This window comes from Onychostoma macrolepis, chromosome 17 (assembly GCF_012432095.1).
Source record: "Onychostoma macrolepis isolate SWU-2019 chromosome 17, ASM1243209v1, whole genome shotgun sequence".
Taxonomy (NCBI): Eukaryota; Metazoa; Chordata; class Actinopteri; order Cypriniformes; family Cyprinidae; genus Onychostoma; species Onychostoma macrolepis.
Window position 1 is genome coordinate 31,120,282 of NC_081171.1, and position 15,078 is coordinate 31,135,359.

General features: G+C 37.8%; 1 protein-coding gene across 11 annotated transcripts; it reads right to left on the reverse strand.

The window, feature by feature from the left end:
* Positions 1–916: 916 nt before the first annotated feature.
* On the reverse strand, positions 917–14,999 carry rps6kl1 (ribosomal protein S6 kinase-like 1). Of its 11 annotated transcripts, none has more exons than XM_058750315.1 (12): positions 14,891–14,999; positions 13,786–13,903; positions 12,997–13,303; positions 11,177–11,301; positions 10,404–10,496; positions 10,214–10,261; positions 8,732–8,864; positions 6,197–7,417; positions 5,455–5,544; positions 5,252–5,337; positions 4,878–4,973; positions 917–3,334 (listed from the first exon to the last, which is right to left on the reverse strand). In XM_058750315.1, the coding sequence occupies exons 3-12, from the start codon at positions 13,130–13,132 to the stop codon at positions 3,212–3,214; spliced, it is 2,151 nt and encodes a 716-aa protein (XP_058606298.1). In that variant the 5' UTR covers positions 13,133–13,303; positions 13,786–13,903; positions 14,891–14,999; the 3' UTR covers positions 917–3,211. The 11 variants fall into 11 exon arrangements, with proteins under 11 accessions (XP_058606298.1, XP_058606300.1, XP_058606297.1 ...); XM_058750317.1 differs by having other exon boundaries at positions 13,786–13,878; positions 14,679–14,931; XM_058750314.1 differs by having other exon boundaries at positions 14,679–14,931.
* Between the last annotated feature and the right edge of the window lie 79 nt (positions 15,000–15,078).

Consider the following 15,078-nt stretch of genomic DNA (forward strand, 5'->3'; position numbering starts at 1 on the left):
AAGATTTCTAAAAATCCTTTCTTTGTATCGGTCTTAAGTAATATTCTAATATTTTGAGATACTGATTTTTGACTTTCATGAGCTGTAAGCTTTAATCATCAAAATTAAAAGAAATAAACATCTGAAATATATCAGTCTGTGTGTAATGAATGAATATAATATACAAGTTTCACTTTTTGAATGGAATTAGTGAAATAAATCAACTTTTGATGATATTCTAATTATATGACCAGCACCTGTATATATACACACACACACACACACACATATATATATATATATATATATATATATATGTGATGTTTCTTTCTCATGAAATGAAATATACACACACACATATATATATATATATATATATATATATATATATAAAAGTTCAAGAAAAAAAAACAACCTTATAACCAATTTTTATCTTTAAAACTTGCATTTATATTAAGAAATAGAAAAGACACGTGTTTTCGTTGATTGTGTTCACTCAGACTCTGATTCACACGGAACTAACACTGGACACATATTACTAATGCAGCTCAGATAAGGTTAATTTCTCCAGTGTGTGTGTGTGTGTGGTTGCATTTAACACGCATGCAAGGCTTCTGGAGAATATGAAAGTAAGTTACAGTGCAAGGGCCTCGTCCACGTCTTCATGTTCAGGGCCGGATGTGGTGACATGAGCGTCTAGTTTGGTCACATGCTAAGGATGCTTTGAGGTCACTTGGTTTGTTATTCTCACGCCTGAAAGATTAGAAACCATAAACCTCTCCTGCTTTACTACTCCGCAAACACGTGGTTTATTTATTAATACTCTTCAAAGGTCAAACTAATAAAAAGACATGCATGTTAATACTTTTGCTCTGACAGATAATATGCATTTATGTGCTTTCGGCAGCATTTCTCAGAAAAATACACAATAAACTGGTAAGAAATTAGTGGTTTTATTCAATGCATTAACATAAAGAAACATTCAATCAGAAATGGAGAGGACATAACACATGACTGAATGTTTGGTGTTCAGTAATATTGCATTTCACCTGCACATCTTCAGTACAGCGAGTGCAAAGTTATAATGCCCCCAATGTGCGCCGGTCGACCCGTCTGCTCTCTGCAGCTTCATGCAGGTCCATTTCTGTAGGAGGTGTGGGAATTCATTTTTCAGACATTTGAAGTCAATTGTCCTTGATTTCACTGCAAGTGTTGTGTAGAAAACTGCTGATGTGGAGAAATGAATCCTGCTGCCACCAGATGGTGGTAAAAGAACAGCTATGAACCATGAATCCTCCTGAGACATCCAGAGTTCTTTGGGACTTTCAATGTTGTGATCCGCTTCAGACCTTCACAAAAGATTCACCCGCATTCATTTTTTCTGCTCGTCTAATTAAAATAAAATGAGTTGTTTCCACTCCAACAAGTCGTGCTGAAAATGAAATCTGATTATCTGCAGTTTTAAAAATCGTTGAAATATCTGAAACTCTTTAGTCCATGATCAGATTAGTATTCTACTATTTCCATTTAATTATTATATAATATTGTATACTGTTGATAGTTTACTGTATCCATAAATACTCAGACTATACTTAATGTGCAGTTTAGCACTTACACACTTCCATTTCCATTAGCTGTGATTTATCGCGCATTTAGACTCACTTTGATTAAACTGCCAAAAAAATGAAGCATAAAAATTTGAAAAAAATTCATAAAAAGAAACAGGCCATCCCAGATGTAGATCCGTCAGAATGAGAGTCCAAACAGCTGATAAAAACATCACAATAATCCACACCACTCTAGTCCATCAGTTAACATCTGGAGAAGACAAAAGCTGAAACTAATCCAGCATTCAAGTCCATAATCCATAATCCATAACGCTTCCTCCAGTGAAAAAGTGCATCTGCTTTTGTCTCTCACATCAAAATCCAGCCACATATTTGTTTAGAGCTGTTTTGTCTTGTAAACGCTGCTTGATCTGCAGATTTCTCTCCTGATTCACACCAGAACACTTCTTCACTGGAGGAAGAAAAACATCTTAATGCTGGATGTGTTTCAGCTTTTGTCTTCTCCAGATGTTAACTGATGGACTGGAGTGCTGTGGATTATTGTGATGTTTTTATCAGCTGTTTGGACTCATTCTGACGGCACCCATTCACTGCAGAGCATCCATTGCTGAGACACTGATGCAGAGACACATTTCTACAAACCTGATGAAGAAACAAACTTATCTACATCTTGAATGGCCTGACATTTTCATTTTCGGGTGAACTGAACAGCCACTGAAGATGGCTGTCATGTGATACTTCTTTTTACTGTGCAACAATGCATAGTGTTTTTAAAAGGTATAAATATTAGTACTAGTAATCCAGTCCAAACAGAGCCTTAGGGTGCTTTCCAGATGGTGAGATTACGGACATAAATAGGCCAAATAAAGATTCACAACATTGTTATACATTGTAAAAATATTTTTTGGGGAAAAACATTCATAAATATGCTCTCTTTTTTTTTTTTTTTTCCCAGAGGAAATTCAGACTCCGAATGGGAATCTGTGCTCATCTTTAAAGTGCCCCTATTATGGATAGTGTGTAACACAGATCTAAGTGAATGAAAACATCCTGCAAAGTTTTAAATCTGAAAGTGCACTGTGTATAAAGTCATTGTCCCTCAAAACAAAGAGTCGACTCTGAATCATTTAAACGAGTTGTTTTAAAAACGAATCCCAAGCCGTTTCATGTTGACGTCAACATGAAACATTAGCATATTGCCGCCCACTTGTTGGTCTTTTCATGTTGGTCTGAATGAAAATACAAAGTCATTCTTTGCCACTAGGTGCTGCTTTCAGAGAGTTAAAAATAGCAGTTTCCCGGCGGTAACGCTGTACACAAAGCAGCACTGCCTCACAAACACTGCTTTATGAGGCATTACAGGCCAGATGAAATTAATATGTGACCAATCGACCAATCACCGCAGATTAATGTCACGCAAAGGAGGGGTTTGGAAAAATTAATCATTGAGCGAATCGTTTGGGAGTCATTGAGCAAATAAGGTAAAAATAAATGCATATTATAAGACAGTGAAAGTGTTTTTTGACCTTGCATGCATGTCAGCCTGTTGTTGGGGACTCCCAAAACCAAAATATGAACCTTTCATTACCCATAATAGGGGCACTTTAATATCTGGAGGTGTAATGGCAGAAACAAATGGAGGGGGTGAATACTTTCAGAAGGCACTACGGCGTCACTGAACTGCTGAGTGTGAGCCATGGGACAGAGTTAAAGAACGGATGACACTTAATGTCGCTCACGCCGCCGCCTCCTGATCCCAGACGATAACACGCATCAAACTGGAGCAGCTGCAGGACACGGGAAGAAGAAAACATCAGCAGAGGCTCAACGTCTGACATTATTAGTAAGGAAATGCAAAAATAGAACAGAAAACAAGCATGAAAAGCATAAGAACAAGACAGGCATACACCACAAACAGATTATACATAGGTATAATTGATAAGTATAATTTACAATACTTTCAAGCTTCATTTATCCGTATTCTTAGTATTTCGTGTACTGTAATATCATGTATTATTTAAAGGGGACATTGAATGCCCATTTTCCACAATTTGGTATTATTCTTTAGGGTCTTCATGATATGTCTGTAACATATTTTGGATAAAATTCCTCATTGGTCGTGTAAAACAGCACCCTTTTACCTTGTCAGAAACAGCTCTGTTCACAGCGACCAGATTCGGTGCATGTCTCTTTAAATGATAATGAGCTACTGCTCACTCCGCCCCTCTCTTCAGTTTTTTGTGTATTCTGTGGCACGTTACCATCAAAAAGAAAACTAATCCACTGCGTCCTCCCTGGCTCTGATGTTGGGAGAAAATTAAGACTCTTACATTCACTTTTACATCCAACTATGAAACACCTGCATTGCTTACGAGACACTGTTGTTGCTACAGTGGAGAAAATTGCGGACAGCGTACCACTGGCTAAGGGTGGAGATATGCTTACATGGGACAGTCTGTCAATGGCAGTGGGCGGGGCCTGATCAGTATGACATCATACTGCGCAGAAAATCAAAACGGTTTTGGGGAGTAAATGGATTTTTATCATTGTAGGGTGGATGTGTCCACTCATTGCTAAGACACATTTATATGCAAATTTTGCACTCAGTGTCCCCTTTAAGACATATTTATATATCATATTTATGTGTTTTTCCATACAGTATTTATGAAAGACAAATTGCATATGCGAGTCTGGATTTAGGGTCCTCGTCTGATTTTAATGCAATGTAAACTGCATAATAAAATGTAAGTCAACACACACAGTGAGGTCTCATGTCAAGCTAAAGAAACTGTTTAAAGTGTTTGTTGTCAAGTTGAACTCGAGAAAGAATCTGTTTATCCCCTATCAGATGACACATATGTTAATGAAGAGGTCCACTGAAGCTCCTCTGACCTTGCCTGGTCCAACCCATAAACCCAAAGAGTTATGCTGTGTTCAAGTCTGTTCACAGTTACCATAATTATGCATTTCATTAAACTCATAATGACAAGAATTTTATGAAAGCTCCCATCTGACCATTGTGACATCATGTAAACACAGAAATGGCATCGGCCTCAACTCTTAAAGGACGTCAATGAGCTACTGCTACATACTGTATTAGCATTTGATGTCATTTTATAAGCATGCTCTGTGCACTTTCTTTGTTTTCAAGAGCATATAGTGGTGTATTAAAGTAGAAATAAAGCATTCCCAGCAAAACATTTTTTTTTTTTTTTTTTTTTTTTAAACAGTGGTTCCTAAAATGTTTACAAAATACAGCAAACCCAGCACAGTCCTGCCCTGCAAACACTGAGCATACTGTCTATGAGTTTGCACTGAGAGAGCAGGTACCTCAGTGAGAAGCGAGGCGGCTGCAGTGCTGAGGAATTCTGGGATATGGAGAGGAGTGTGAGGGTGAACACCTGTAGGGTGGCACTGCCACAGGGCCTGAGGAAAAACAGAGTTGAACAAATGAAAACCACGGTCTCCTTTCAAGACGGTCAAGAAGATCTTTGTGTATTTTTAATTGAAGTAGTAGATTTTTGGGAACTGCTATAATACTTCAACAGCCTGAATAATTACCTCTGTATATGACAAAACACTGGCAAATGTCAAACATAAACACAGCAAAGGACTCTCATCCAAAAATCTGGGCTATCTGCAGTCATGCATGGTTTGGTTTTGAGTTCGTTCATTTTAAACCAGGAATAAAAAGAACTGCTTACCGTGCCAGTAAGAAGCTCATATAATAAAGCTCCAAGACTCCACCAATCACACGCCTCTGTGATTTTTGACACACCTCCAATTTCTGCTCCAAATCAGTAAAAACAAATACAACTTCTTATTACATCTCAAGAGAACAGAATGTGTTAGATATGCACTATTGCAGTTTGATGTGATTGTGAAAAAAACGTTTGAAATGTTTCACCTGGTGCACAGTACATCTCTTCCATTGCTTTCGGGTTAATTTCAGGCTGAACTTCTGTCCACTGTCCAAAGTATGTAAGACACGCCTCACCTGTGTGCAATATGTTTGAGCAACTGTTTGAAAATTCTAAAAACTTTTGTCTTGTTTCCAGCCAAAATATCTAAAAATTATCTGCCAATGGGGTAAGAAAAATAATCTTATGTCAAACAGAAAACAATATTATTTTTCTTACCCCATTGGCAGATTATTTTGCTTGTTTCAAGCAAAAACTCACTTAATTTTGACTAGTTTTTTCTGAAAACAAGACGACAATTTTTATTTGTCTAGAAAATCCTTCTTGATTTAAGAATTTTTAGATATTTTGGCTGGAAACAAGACAAATGGAAAAATCAGTGTGAACATCTCATTTACATGGGTGAATTAATGATGACAGAATTCATTTTTATAACAGATAAACAAATAAAATTCTACCTATGAGGAGTTAAGTATTAATGCTCCCATTGTCAATGTATAGTTTAAGAGTAGCCTATCCTGCTCTAGAGGTCTGCTTTCCTGCAGACTTCAGTTCCTGTCTGCTCCAACACACCTGCCAGTAACGTTTTAGTTTACTCCCGAACACACTGATTAGCTGTTTCTGGTGTGTTGGAGCAGATTGGAACTACGCTCTGCAGGATGGTAGCCCTCCAGGACTAGAGATAAAGAGCCCTGACCAAGGATAAACACTTTGCAACAGGAGACATACCACTATTGCGGAGTAGAATATTTCGTGGGTTGAGGTCCTGGCACACAATGCCCTGCTCATGAAGACTTTCCAAGGCCAACAGAATCTGAGCCCCCCACAGTCGCACCTCATTCTCAGGGAGTCCCCATCTACCCCACTTCGATTTGGCACTGAAGTTCTTGGCCTTAATTTGGGAGTAATGGCCCAAGCCATCCACCTTCATCTGCTGTTCTACTTCAGTCTCGCTCCAACAGGAGCTGTTTGTGGTAGGTGCTGACAGACAGGAGATCATGCCAACTTGTGGTTGTTTAAATGAAGAGTTGAAGAACTGCCAGTTCTCCATGTCCTCCTTCCCAACCTCCCTCACCATGTCAACAGTGTTCAACTGGGAAGACATCTTGGTAAAGTCTAAAGAGATACTTTCTTGTTTTTGAGGTGTACATTCAAATGGATTGCGACGAGAACTGACTTTGCTCAATTCAGCCACAAACTGTGAAATCTGTCCATTTCCACTAGGTTTACAGTTAGTGACACCTTGTTCATGAGGAAATCCATCATGCGCTTGGTTTTGTGGAGGTAAATGTGACGTGTTGGGAACTATCCGCACTCTCTGTGGAAGAACATCAACCGTGCTGCAAAGGGTTGGTTGTGCGTTTTCACCAAATAAAGAGGCTGGAGTAATCTGAGATGCAATGCTGAATCCTAGAATATCCGAGTTTGATCCTGGTACAGTGAAACTCAGACAGTCCTGAGCAGGTTCCAAAGCATTCCAAGCTTTGTTCAGATCTATGTAAGATTCAATGCGCTCAATGCGGACATCATTTCCCAGAAGGTCGGAAGTGACATCAAGAGGATCCCGAGTGTCCACAATCACACAGGGATGAATAGGAAGAGGATTAATATCCTGAGGTAAAGACTTGAGACCATTGGGTAGACCAACAGAAGGAAGCTCATTATCTGTCCTTGTTGCATACCAACCTAGAGAACTCCCCTGCTGGCGTCCTGAATCTTCACAGTAGGAGTGGGTTATGCAGTTCTCAAGACAATGTTTTGTTGGGCTGCCTGGACTCTCAAGAGGTTTAGTTCTCTCATAATTCTCATTGAGGTAAATCTCCTGGTGGAGAGCAGGGAGGGTGTAGCTGTTCTTCAGACAGATCTTGTGCTGGTTGGGGCTGAAGCATTCTGGATGCTCCCTGACTGCTTCACTTCTGACCCTGTGAAGTCTGGAAAAGAGTCTTCCACCTGTAGAAAAGCAAAAGGCAACTTCAGGGAACATCAGGGGGTGGATCAGGGTTCTTCCAGTCTGGACCTTGAGGTTCACGGTCATGCAGAGTTTAGCTCCAACCCTAATCCAACCCTAATCATATACCTGAACCAGTTAATCAAGGCCTTCAGGACTACTAGAAAATGAAAAGGCAGTTGAGTTTGATCGGGGTTGGAGCTAAACTCTGCAGAATAGTAGACCTCCAGAACAAGATTTGAAGATTCCTAATATACTTTCTTTTTTTTTTGAGTGTGTGCAACAAACAATATTCCCATGTATGAACTCTGCATCAGCAATGCTTAACATTTTCCCTAAGTATTATCTCTTGACTCTAGTCCATCCCTTTCATTATTAGACTTCAGCACTGATTTGGATACTACAGAACAGGGGTGTCCAATTCTGCTTCTGGAGGGCTAATGACCCTAAAAGCAGGGGTTCTCAACTCTAGCCTTCAAGGTCCACTTTCCAGCAGGGTTTATCTCTAATCTTGACAAATTCACCTGCCTGTAGCTTTCTAGTAATCCTGAAGACCTTGATTAGCTTGTTAAGGTCTGTTTCATTAGGGCTGGAGCTAAACTCGGCAGGATAGTAGCCTTCCATGGACCAGGATTGAACACTTATGGTGTAGAGCATAATATTCATATTGGTACTTGTGAACAGGCTTTAGTGTGATTTAGATCCTTCCTATCAGATCACTACCTCTGTGATCTGATGAGAAGCTGCCCACCTCACACAGGTTAATAATGTGTGCCGCAAGGCTCTGTCATTGGACCATAGCAGTGTTTCACAACCATGTTCCCGAAGGTACACCAACAGTACACATTTTGGATGTCTCTCTCATTTTGGAGGTCTTGTAGTCTCAGGTTGATGAGTTGAATCAGGCGTTTTTGATTAATAAGAATTTGAAAATGTGTACTGTCGGTGTGCATCCAGGAACAGGGATGGGAAACACTGGACCAATGGCTTCTGAAAAAACTGTCTATGAAGGATGTATGGTCTTTTAATATATGAATATGAAACTCTGGAATAGCCTTCTGGGTGAAGTTTGAGACACAAATATACTTTCATCTCAAGTGCAGACTGAAAACCCATCTGTTTAACAAGGACAATTCTCAAATTAATTTCATAAGATCGGGTTCCCCAGCAGAGTCTTGGTTACTTTTAAGGTTTGTTCCTAATCAACTACTTAGGACATTTTTCCTTGCTGTTTTCACTTATTGATTGTTCTGTCAGACTGCTTTGGAACAATATACAATGTGAAAGTGCTACAGAAATAACTTAAATTAACTCACCTTGAACATGTTCTAGATGAAGGAACACAGTGTCTTCACTGACATAGTATTTTAGCAGCTTCACCATGAAGGGCACTCCCTGAGGAATGATGGTCGACCTCTCACGACTCTCCCAGCTCGACTTTGGTAAACTCTGTCCAGCAAGCAGAATTTTTCAGTTTTACAGGTAACCCACTAGAATTACGATAGGCTCTGTACCTAAACCTAGTGAGCTGCCTCTTCAAACAGGCTTTTAAGGCAACATAAATGTGTGTGTGACATACACTGTATAAAAATTTAAAAAAAAAGCCTTATCTTACTTAGTAACTTTTGTTTGTTTGTTTCTAGTCAAAATATTTTAAAATTCTTAAATTAAGATGCATTTACTTGGTTAGGTAAATGACATAAGATATTTAGTCTTGTTCCTAAAAATCTAAATGAAGTGCATTTTGCTTAAAACAAGTAAAATTATCTGCCAGTGGGATAAGTAAACTTTTGCTTGGATACAAGCATCTGCCAAATGAATAAATGTAAATGTAAAATTCTCTTCTTTTAATAATATTTTACTTTCACCACTGGCAGATAATTTTACTTGTTTTAAGCAAAATGCACTTCATTTAGGCCTGGTTTCATAGACAGGGCTTAGACTAAACCAGGATTAGGCCATAGTTCAATTAGGACATTTAAGTGATTTTTATAAACGTGCTTAGAAAAAAAACATTACTGGTGTGCATTTTGAGACAAAACAGGCACTGATATATTTTAAGATCAGTCAGTGCAAGTTTATTTCAGTTAAAACAGCTCAGACTTACATTTTAGTCTAGGACTAGGCTTAAGCCTTGTCTGTGAAACCAGGGGTAAGTTTTTTCCCCCCCTGGAAACAAGATTAAATACCTTATGTCGTTTTGCTTACCAAGTAAATGATTCTTAATTTAAGAATTAAAAAAAATATATATATTTTGACTAGAAACAAGAGAAAAATACTAAGTAAGATAAGCCTTTTTTTGCAGTGTAACGCCTGTTCCAAAAGGTAATGTAACTGCAAGATGGTTTCAGAATTTCTCTTTACAGAAAATAAAGAGATTTCTGGATTACGATGCTGACTATTTATTTTAATAATGAAAAAATAATTTATTATTAGAAATTTTAAAGTATCTGAACATCATGGTAGCACTTTGTATTTCCATTAGATTCTGCTGATTTAAAATTTAGCATTATGTTGTTTTGTCCACCCATCTCTGTGATATCTATTTAAGCTGTATCTTAATATCTCAAGTGTCTGGTTTCAGTAACCCGAGATGAGTTTGTACTCGGATTCAGGCACAGCAGCTTTTAACAAGATCAATCCAAACAGACTCGCAGTAATAACAGAAGACGTGAGTGTATTCCCAGAGCTGGATCCAGTTGGCTGGCCTGATTCCAGCAGGCACTCACACAGCTGTGTGGTCAGACCATTTCTAAAAGGAATCCATACACTACAACACTTCTGTCTCAAATGCCTACCTTAACGATAAATGTCTCCTTGCTTGTCAGACTTTCAACCGTCAGCACCTGTTGAAGACAGATTTATAACTAAAAGACTTTTTTAATATCTATTGCACTTCCAATGACTTTAACTTTCTGGAAAATAGAGAAATGACTGGCTAGTTGTCAACCACAAGGAGCCTGAGAGGAGCAGATGTTTCACACATACCTTATCAATGATTCCAACGACTTTGCACATCGCCAGATTCTCCACCGGTGAACTTAGATGTCTGATCGACCGAAAGCGCAAGCTACTATAACCCTAATGACCAGGGAAAAAAACATTTGTCTAGAAAAATAAACAGACCACAACAGCCTGTATGTCATATCTGCCTTGCCTCACATAAGTCTAGCTCACATTACAGCAAAAACCATCCACTTAAGGCCTGTTCACACCAAGGACAATAACTATAATGTTTTAATAACCATTTTAACGCTACGAGAGTCCTATAACGATTCCAATATCACATTCAGAGCGATTTTTCCAACTGATGACATAGCCAAAGAATGACATAGCCAATCTGAGACTTTGTTCAATGCAGCAGTAAGTTTGATAGCAGCTTGTTCTTTTGTCTTAGCATAAGTATATACAACTGTATCATCTGCATACATCTGAACCTGGACCAAACTGTAGGCAGTTCATTAATGTATAAGCTGAACAAAATTGGTCCAAGAATCGACCCCTGTGGGACTCCAATATTACAGTAAAGAAATGGTGAGCATGCATCATTAATTCTTGTACATTGTTTTCTTAAATTTAAGTATGACTCCATCCATGTTAATGTATTAGTATCCCTCTTAAAGGATAAGAGAATGCTCACTTCTCATCTTACTACTCATCTACATAAAAGTGTGGCTATAAAAGTAAAAAACTCAAACCAAAATGAGACATGCTCAGTGGAAGCCTAAACAGATATGCTGTCATGCACACTCGTCACCTACTCCTAAATGAGTGGATCCTTTAGAGATGTTGTCTTGTAAGTAAGAGATGAAGATCTCCTCGGCTCTCTTCAGATATTGAGTGGTCTTTCGTTTCACTGCTTCACGTCTCTCTTTATTTGGATCCACTGTAAGACACAAAAAACTCTGCATTAGAGTAGAGATCTGTGATTGACTCACGGCTAAATCCTGGTCTTAATCTTAATGCCGACCAAAATAAAATATTTCTAATGTACTGTAGGTCTATGGAGGATCTGTGTTTCATGGAAATTATCAAGGATACAAGTGTTTTTGTTTTCCTTTTCCAAACCACAATAGCTCATGCTGTGGAGTAAATTACATGTTGTCTCATTCAAAAATGAACATTTCTGTATAGATGGAATTGGAGTCATAAGTTTCATTTGTCAGCATTTTTTTGATAAGTAAGTCAAAATATGTTGCATATTTGGGTGGACTGCACCTGTTGCCAACGGTTGTTGAGTTTTTAAAACACTTCCTCAAATTGCTGTACCTCTATGTATCTTGGTATTGCTTTTTATATATGTTTCACATGGTTTAACCACAGCAGCTGACTTTCCGTCATGGTCCCCAGCAACTCTCATGATTCTTGCTATTTGGATCAAAAACTGATCTATAGTGCACATTACAAATGACATGCTCATTTTACACATCCTTGTTCTCTCAAATGATAAACACAACGTAAATGAGAGATTTATTGTGCAGTGTATAACTGAACTGAAGTGATTGACAGCTTCAACTGTTTATAACCCACTCACAATCTGTATAAAAGTTTTATTTTTCATGCTGCTAACCACAGACTACAAAGTTTTATAAATTAAATCCATATTTAAAAGTGGCATCGAATCCAAAATTGTGATGATTGACAGTGATAACAATAGCAACAAATGGGGTGATATGTCAAAATAGATCTATGCATTAAGTCCTAGTAGACTAATAGACCTGCCACTTGTTCTAATCCACATTATGCATTTCTTTGTTCTTCATTTTATTACTGCCTTATGACTTCCAAAGCAATGTTTACTACATGATGTTTTAATGTTTCCTAGTATGATTTTTAAGTATTTTGTTCCGTCTTTGATTTTCCTTTGGTTTAGTTTCTGTTTTCATGGTTGCCTTGTTTTCTAAGTATGCTCTTAACCATTACTGGTTCTCTACAGCTGTGTCTGGTTTAGTCCCTCGTTCAGCCTATTCTGTGTATTTATAGCCCTTGTGTTTCAGTTCAGTTTTTTTATTGTCATTCAGTTCGTTTATTGTCTGTACATGTATTTTCTAGCTGTTACAGTTGGGTTCTCCATTTGATTGCCTTGGTTTATCTTCATTTAAAATAAAGCTAAAAATTTGAAATTCAATTTGAATTTAAAATGTAATCCTCCCCTACTCCTTCCTTCACCACAAGGTGACAAATGTATTTTTACTTATTATTATTATTATTATAAATAATAATAATAATAACAATTAAAATAATAATCATAATCATATTTGTTATTATTATTATCATTTTAAATAAAAACATGGGAAAATGAAATAGTTCCAATAGATTTGTTTCTATGAAGTGAATATTTATTTATTTATTTGTTTGTTTGTTTGTAACTAAGACTTCTATTTGCCTTGATTTAATTACATTAAATTAGAAGCGAATCAAGGCAACGAGTTTGCACTTTAAATCAACAAATTAGTTTTTACAGACTACATGTTTTTCCACACTCTAATTTTCAATTGCTATATATTTTGATGACATTTCTATTTGGCACCGTAACAGCAGCCATATGCCTAGAGGACGTAACAGTACAGTGTTCACTTACCTTGTACTCCATTGAGCAGCAGATCGACTCCATTCTTATAGTAGCTGAATGCCGCCTCATAGTCTTCATTGACTTCTCGGTCCAGTGCCATGCGAATCTGTTGGGCTGCATCTAGCAGATAGTCTTTCTTTGCCATATTTGTCAGTCAGCTGGAAAGGACAAGCGTCCACAGGAACCAGAACCAGGTGTCTGATCTGTATTTGTGAAAACACTTGTGAAGTGGCACATCTCTGGTCATTAAAGACCCTCCCAGCAGCCCCTCGTCTCTCCTGCATTCACACACACGTGAAGCGAGGCCAAAGCCCACCTGCCAAAATACACAATCACCACTTTACACACTAAACATCAGCTTTTTACAGACATATGTCCATTAGTTCAGGCCATGCTGTGGTACATACTGTAAGGAAATGTGCCACATTTAAAATTCATAGTTCTGGTAAGAAAAGCCACAATTGCGAAACATGAACTTGCAAGTTCCAGATATAAACTAAAAATTCCAAGAAGAAATAAGCCAGAATTGTGAGCTATGAACTTGCAATTTCAAGATATAAACTTTCAGTTCTGTGGAAAAATGTCAGAAATGCAAGATATAAACTTACAGTTGTGTGAGAAAAAAACTCAGAGCTGTGAGATAAAAAGTCACAAATACCTTTGTAATATTTTTATTCTGAGCTTCCACAAGAATCAGTCTGATGTGAATCACAGGTATTTCACATCCAATCAGAATCTAGAGTCTGAACTACCCGTTTGATCACATCTGTAAAAACGAATACAATGCTCACGACTCACCTTTGCCCCTGAGATCTGTCACATACAGCCACGTGACTCAGTGTCTCCATCTGATCATAGTCTCTCACGGGCCTCCGGTTCAGAGGCTTTAACCTGAATAAATCCACAGTTATTCACCCTACGTTGAAGAACAGAGACTGTGTGAGAACTCACTGCTTTCTGATGAAGGCGAAGTATGCGGTCCTGTAATGTTAATTCTGTAAATAATCCTGTAAAGCAGCATGAAAAAATTACTGCAGAATTGATGTATTAATTCCTAATAATTCCTGATGTATTAATACTCAAGACTGGGGACAAGCCACCTAATCACGCTACACTGCCGACATACACAATGTGAAAGAATACATAAGATCAAAACAAGATTTGTATTATTTGTATATGACATCAGCCATTTATAAGTAAATCAGAGCTGAACCTTGAATATGTCGTGCAAAACAACAAAACGTCACAGCAGTTCCTCTTGCAGTACAATTATAAAATATAATAATGCAGTATGTTTTTAAAAAACAAATAAACCTCTTTTTCTAAACAGTATAAGCAAGAAAAATTACTAAAGCTAAATAAACTAAAAACTAAAAGTTAATAAGACAAACTAGCATACAAAAAACAACAAAACTATAGTAGATTACACTAAAATATCACTGTAGGCTATATGAACTGGCAAATAATGATCAAAATATGAGCAGGTGATGATGTGCCATAAAACACATTAGTATTTTCAAAACATGTTCATGTTCATTTTTGTCAAAACAAAAAACATAATTTACGAAAGCAAACATGGTTTCTAAAAATAAATAAAAAAAAATAAAAAAAAAAATACCATACTGCACTATAAATTCAAAATATAAACATTAGACATAAATGCTTACACAAGAAGAAGTAATTTGACTGACTGAGGTATCGTGTGGTAATGTTGTGCTCAGGTCCAGGTGTATGTAGATCAGATCATATTCACAAACACACTACGCTGATGAAGCCGGTGACGTCACGCCCGTTATTACACGACAACAATCACAGCGTTACAGCAGATGATGAGCAGGCTACTACTGGGCCTATATATATATATATATATATTACACAATCACAAAACCAAGAGAAAACGAACCGTGCGCGAGGCTCCCCTCCTCATCCTCATCCTCATCCTCAGCATCAGCGAACGACAAACGCTTCCTATTGGCGGAGCGTGATCTCACCCCCGTGACGTCACCGCGCCGCTTCCCACCCTGGACGCAGTAATTAACCCTTCGTTACACCGCAGCAGAATGCTGTAAATATTAAAGCTTTGTTTAGGCC

What these genes read in the sequence shown, in the direction of transcription:
- rps6kl1 (XM_058750315.1), bottom strand. Translation starts at nt 13,132, where the DNA reads ATGGCAAAGAAAGACTATCTGCTAGATGCAGCCCAACAGATTCGCATG. An exon ending in AAGGATCCACTCATTTAGGA is followed by an intron (nt 10,497 to 11,176) that starts GTAGGTGACGAG and finishes CCTGGTCATTAG; the next exon opens with GGTTATAGTAGCTTGCGCTT. An exon ending in AGGAGACATTTATCGTTAAG is followed by an intron (nt 8,865 to 10,213) that starts GTAGGCATTTGA and finishes CTTGCTGGACAG; the next exon opens with AGTTTACCAAAGTCGAGCTG.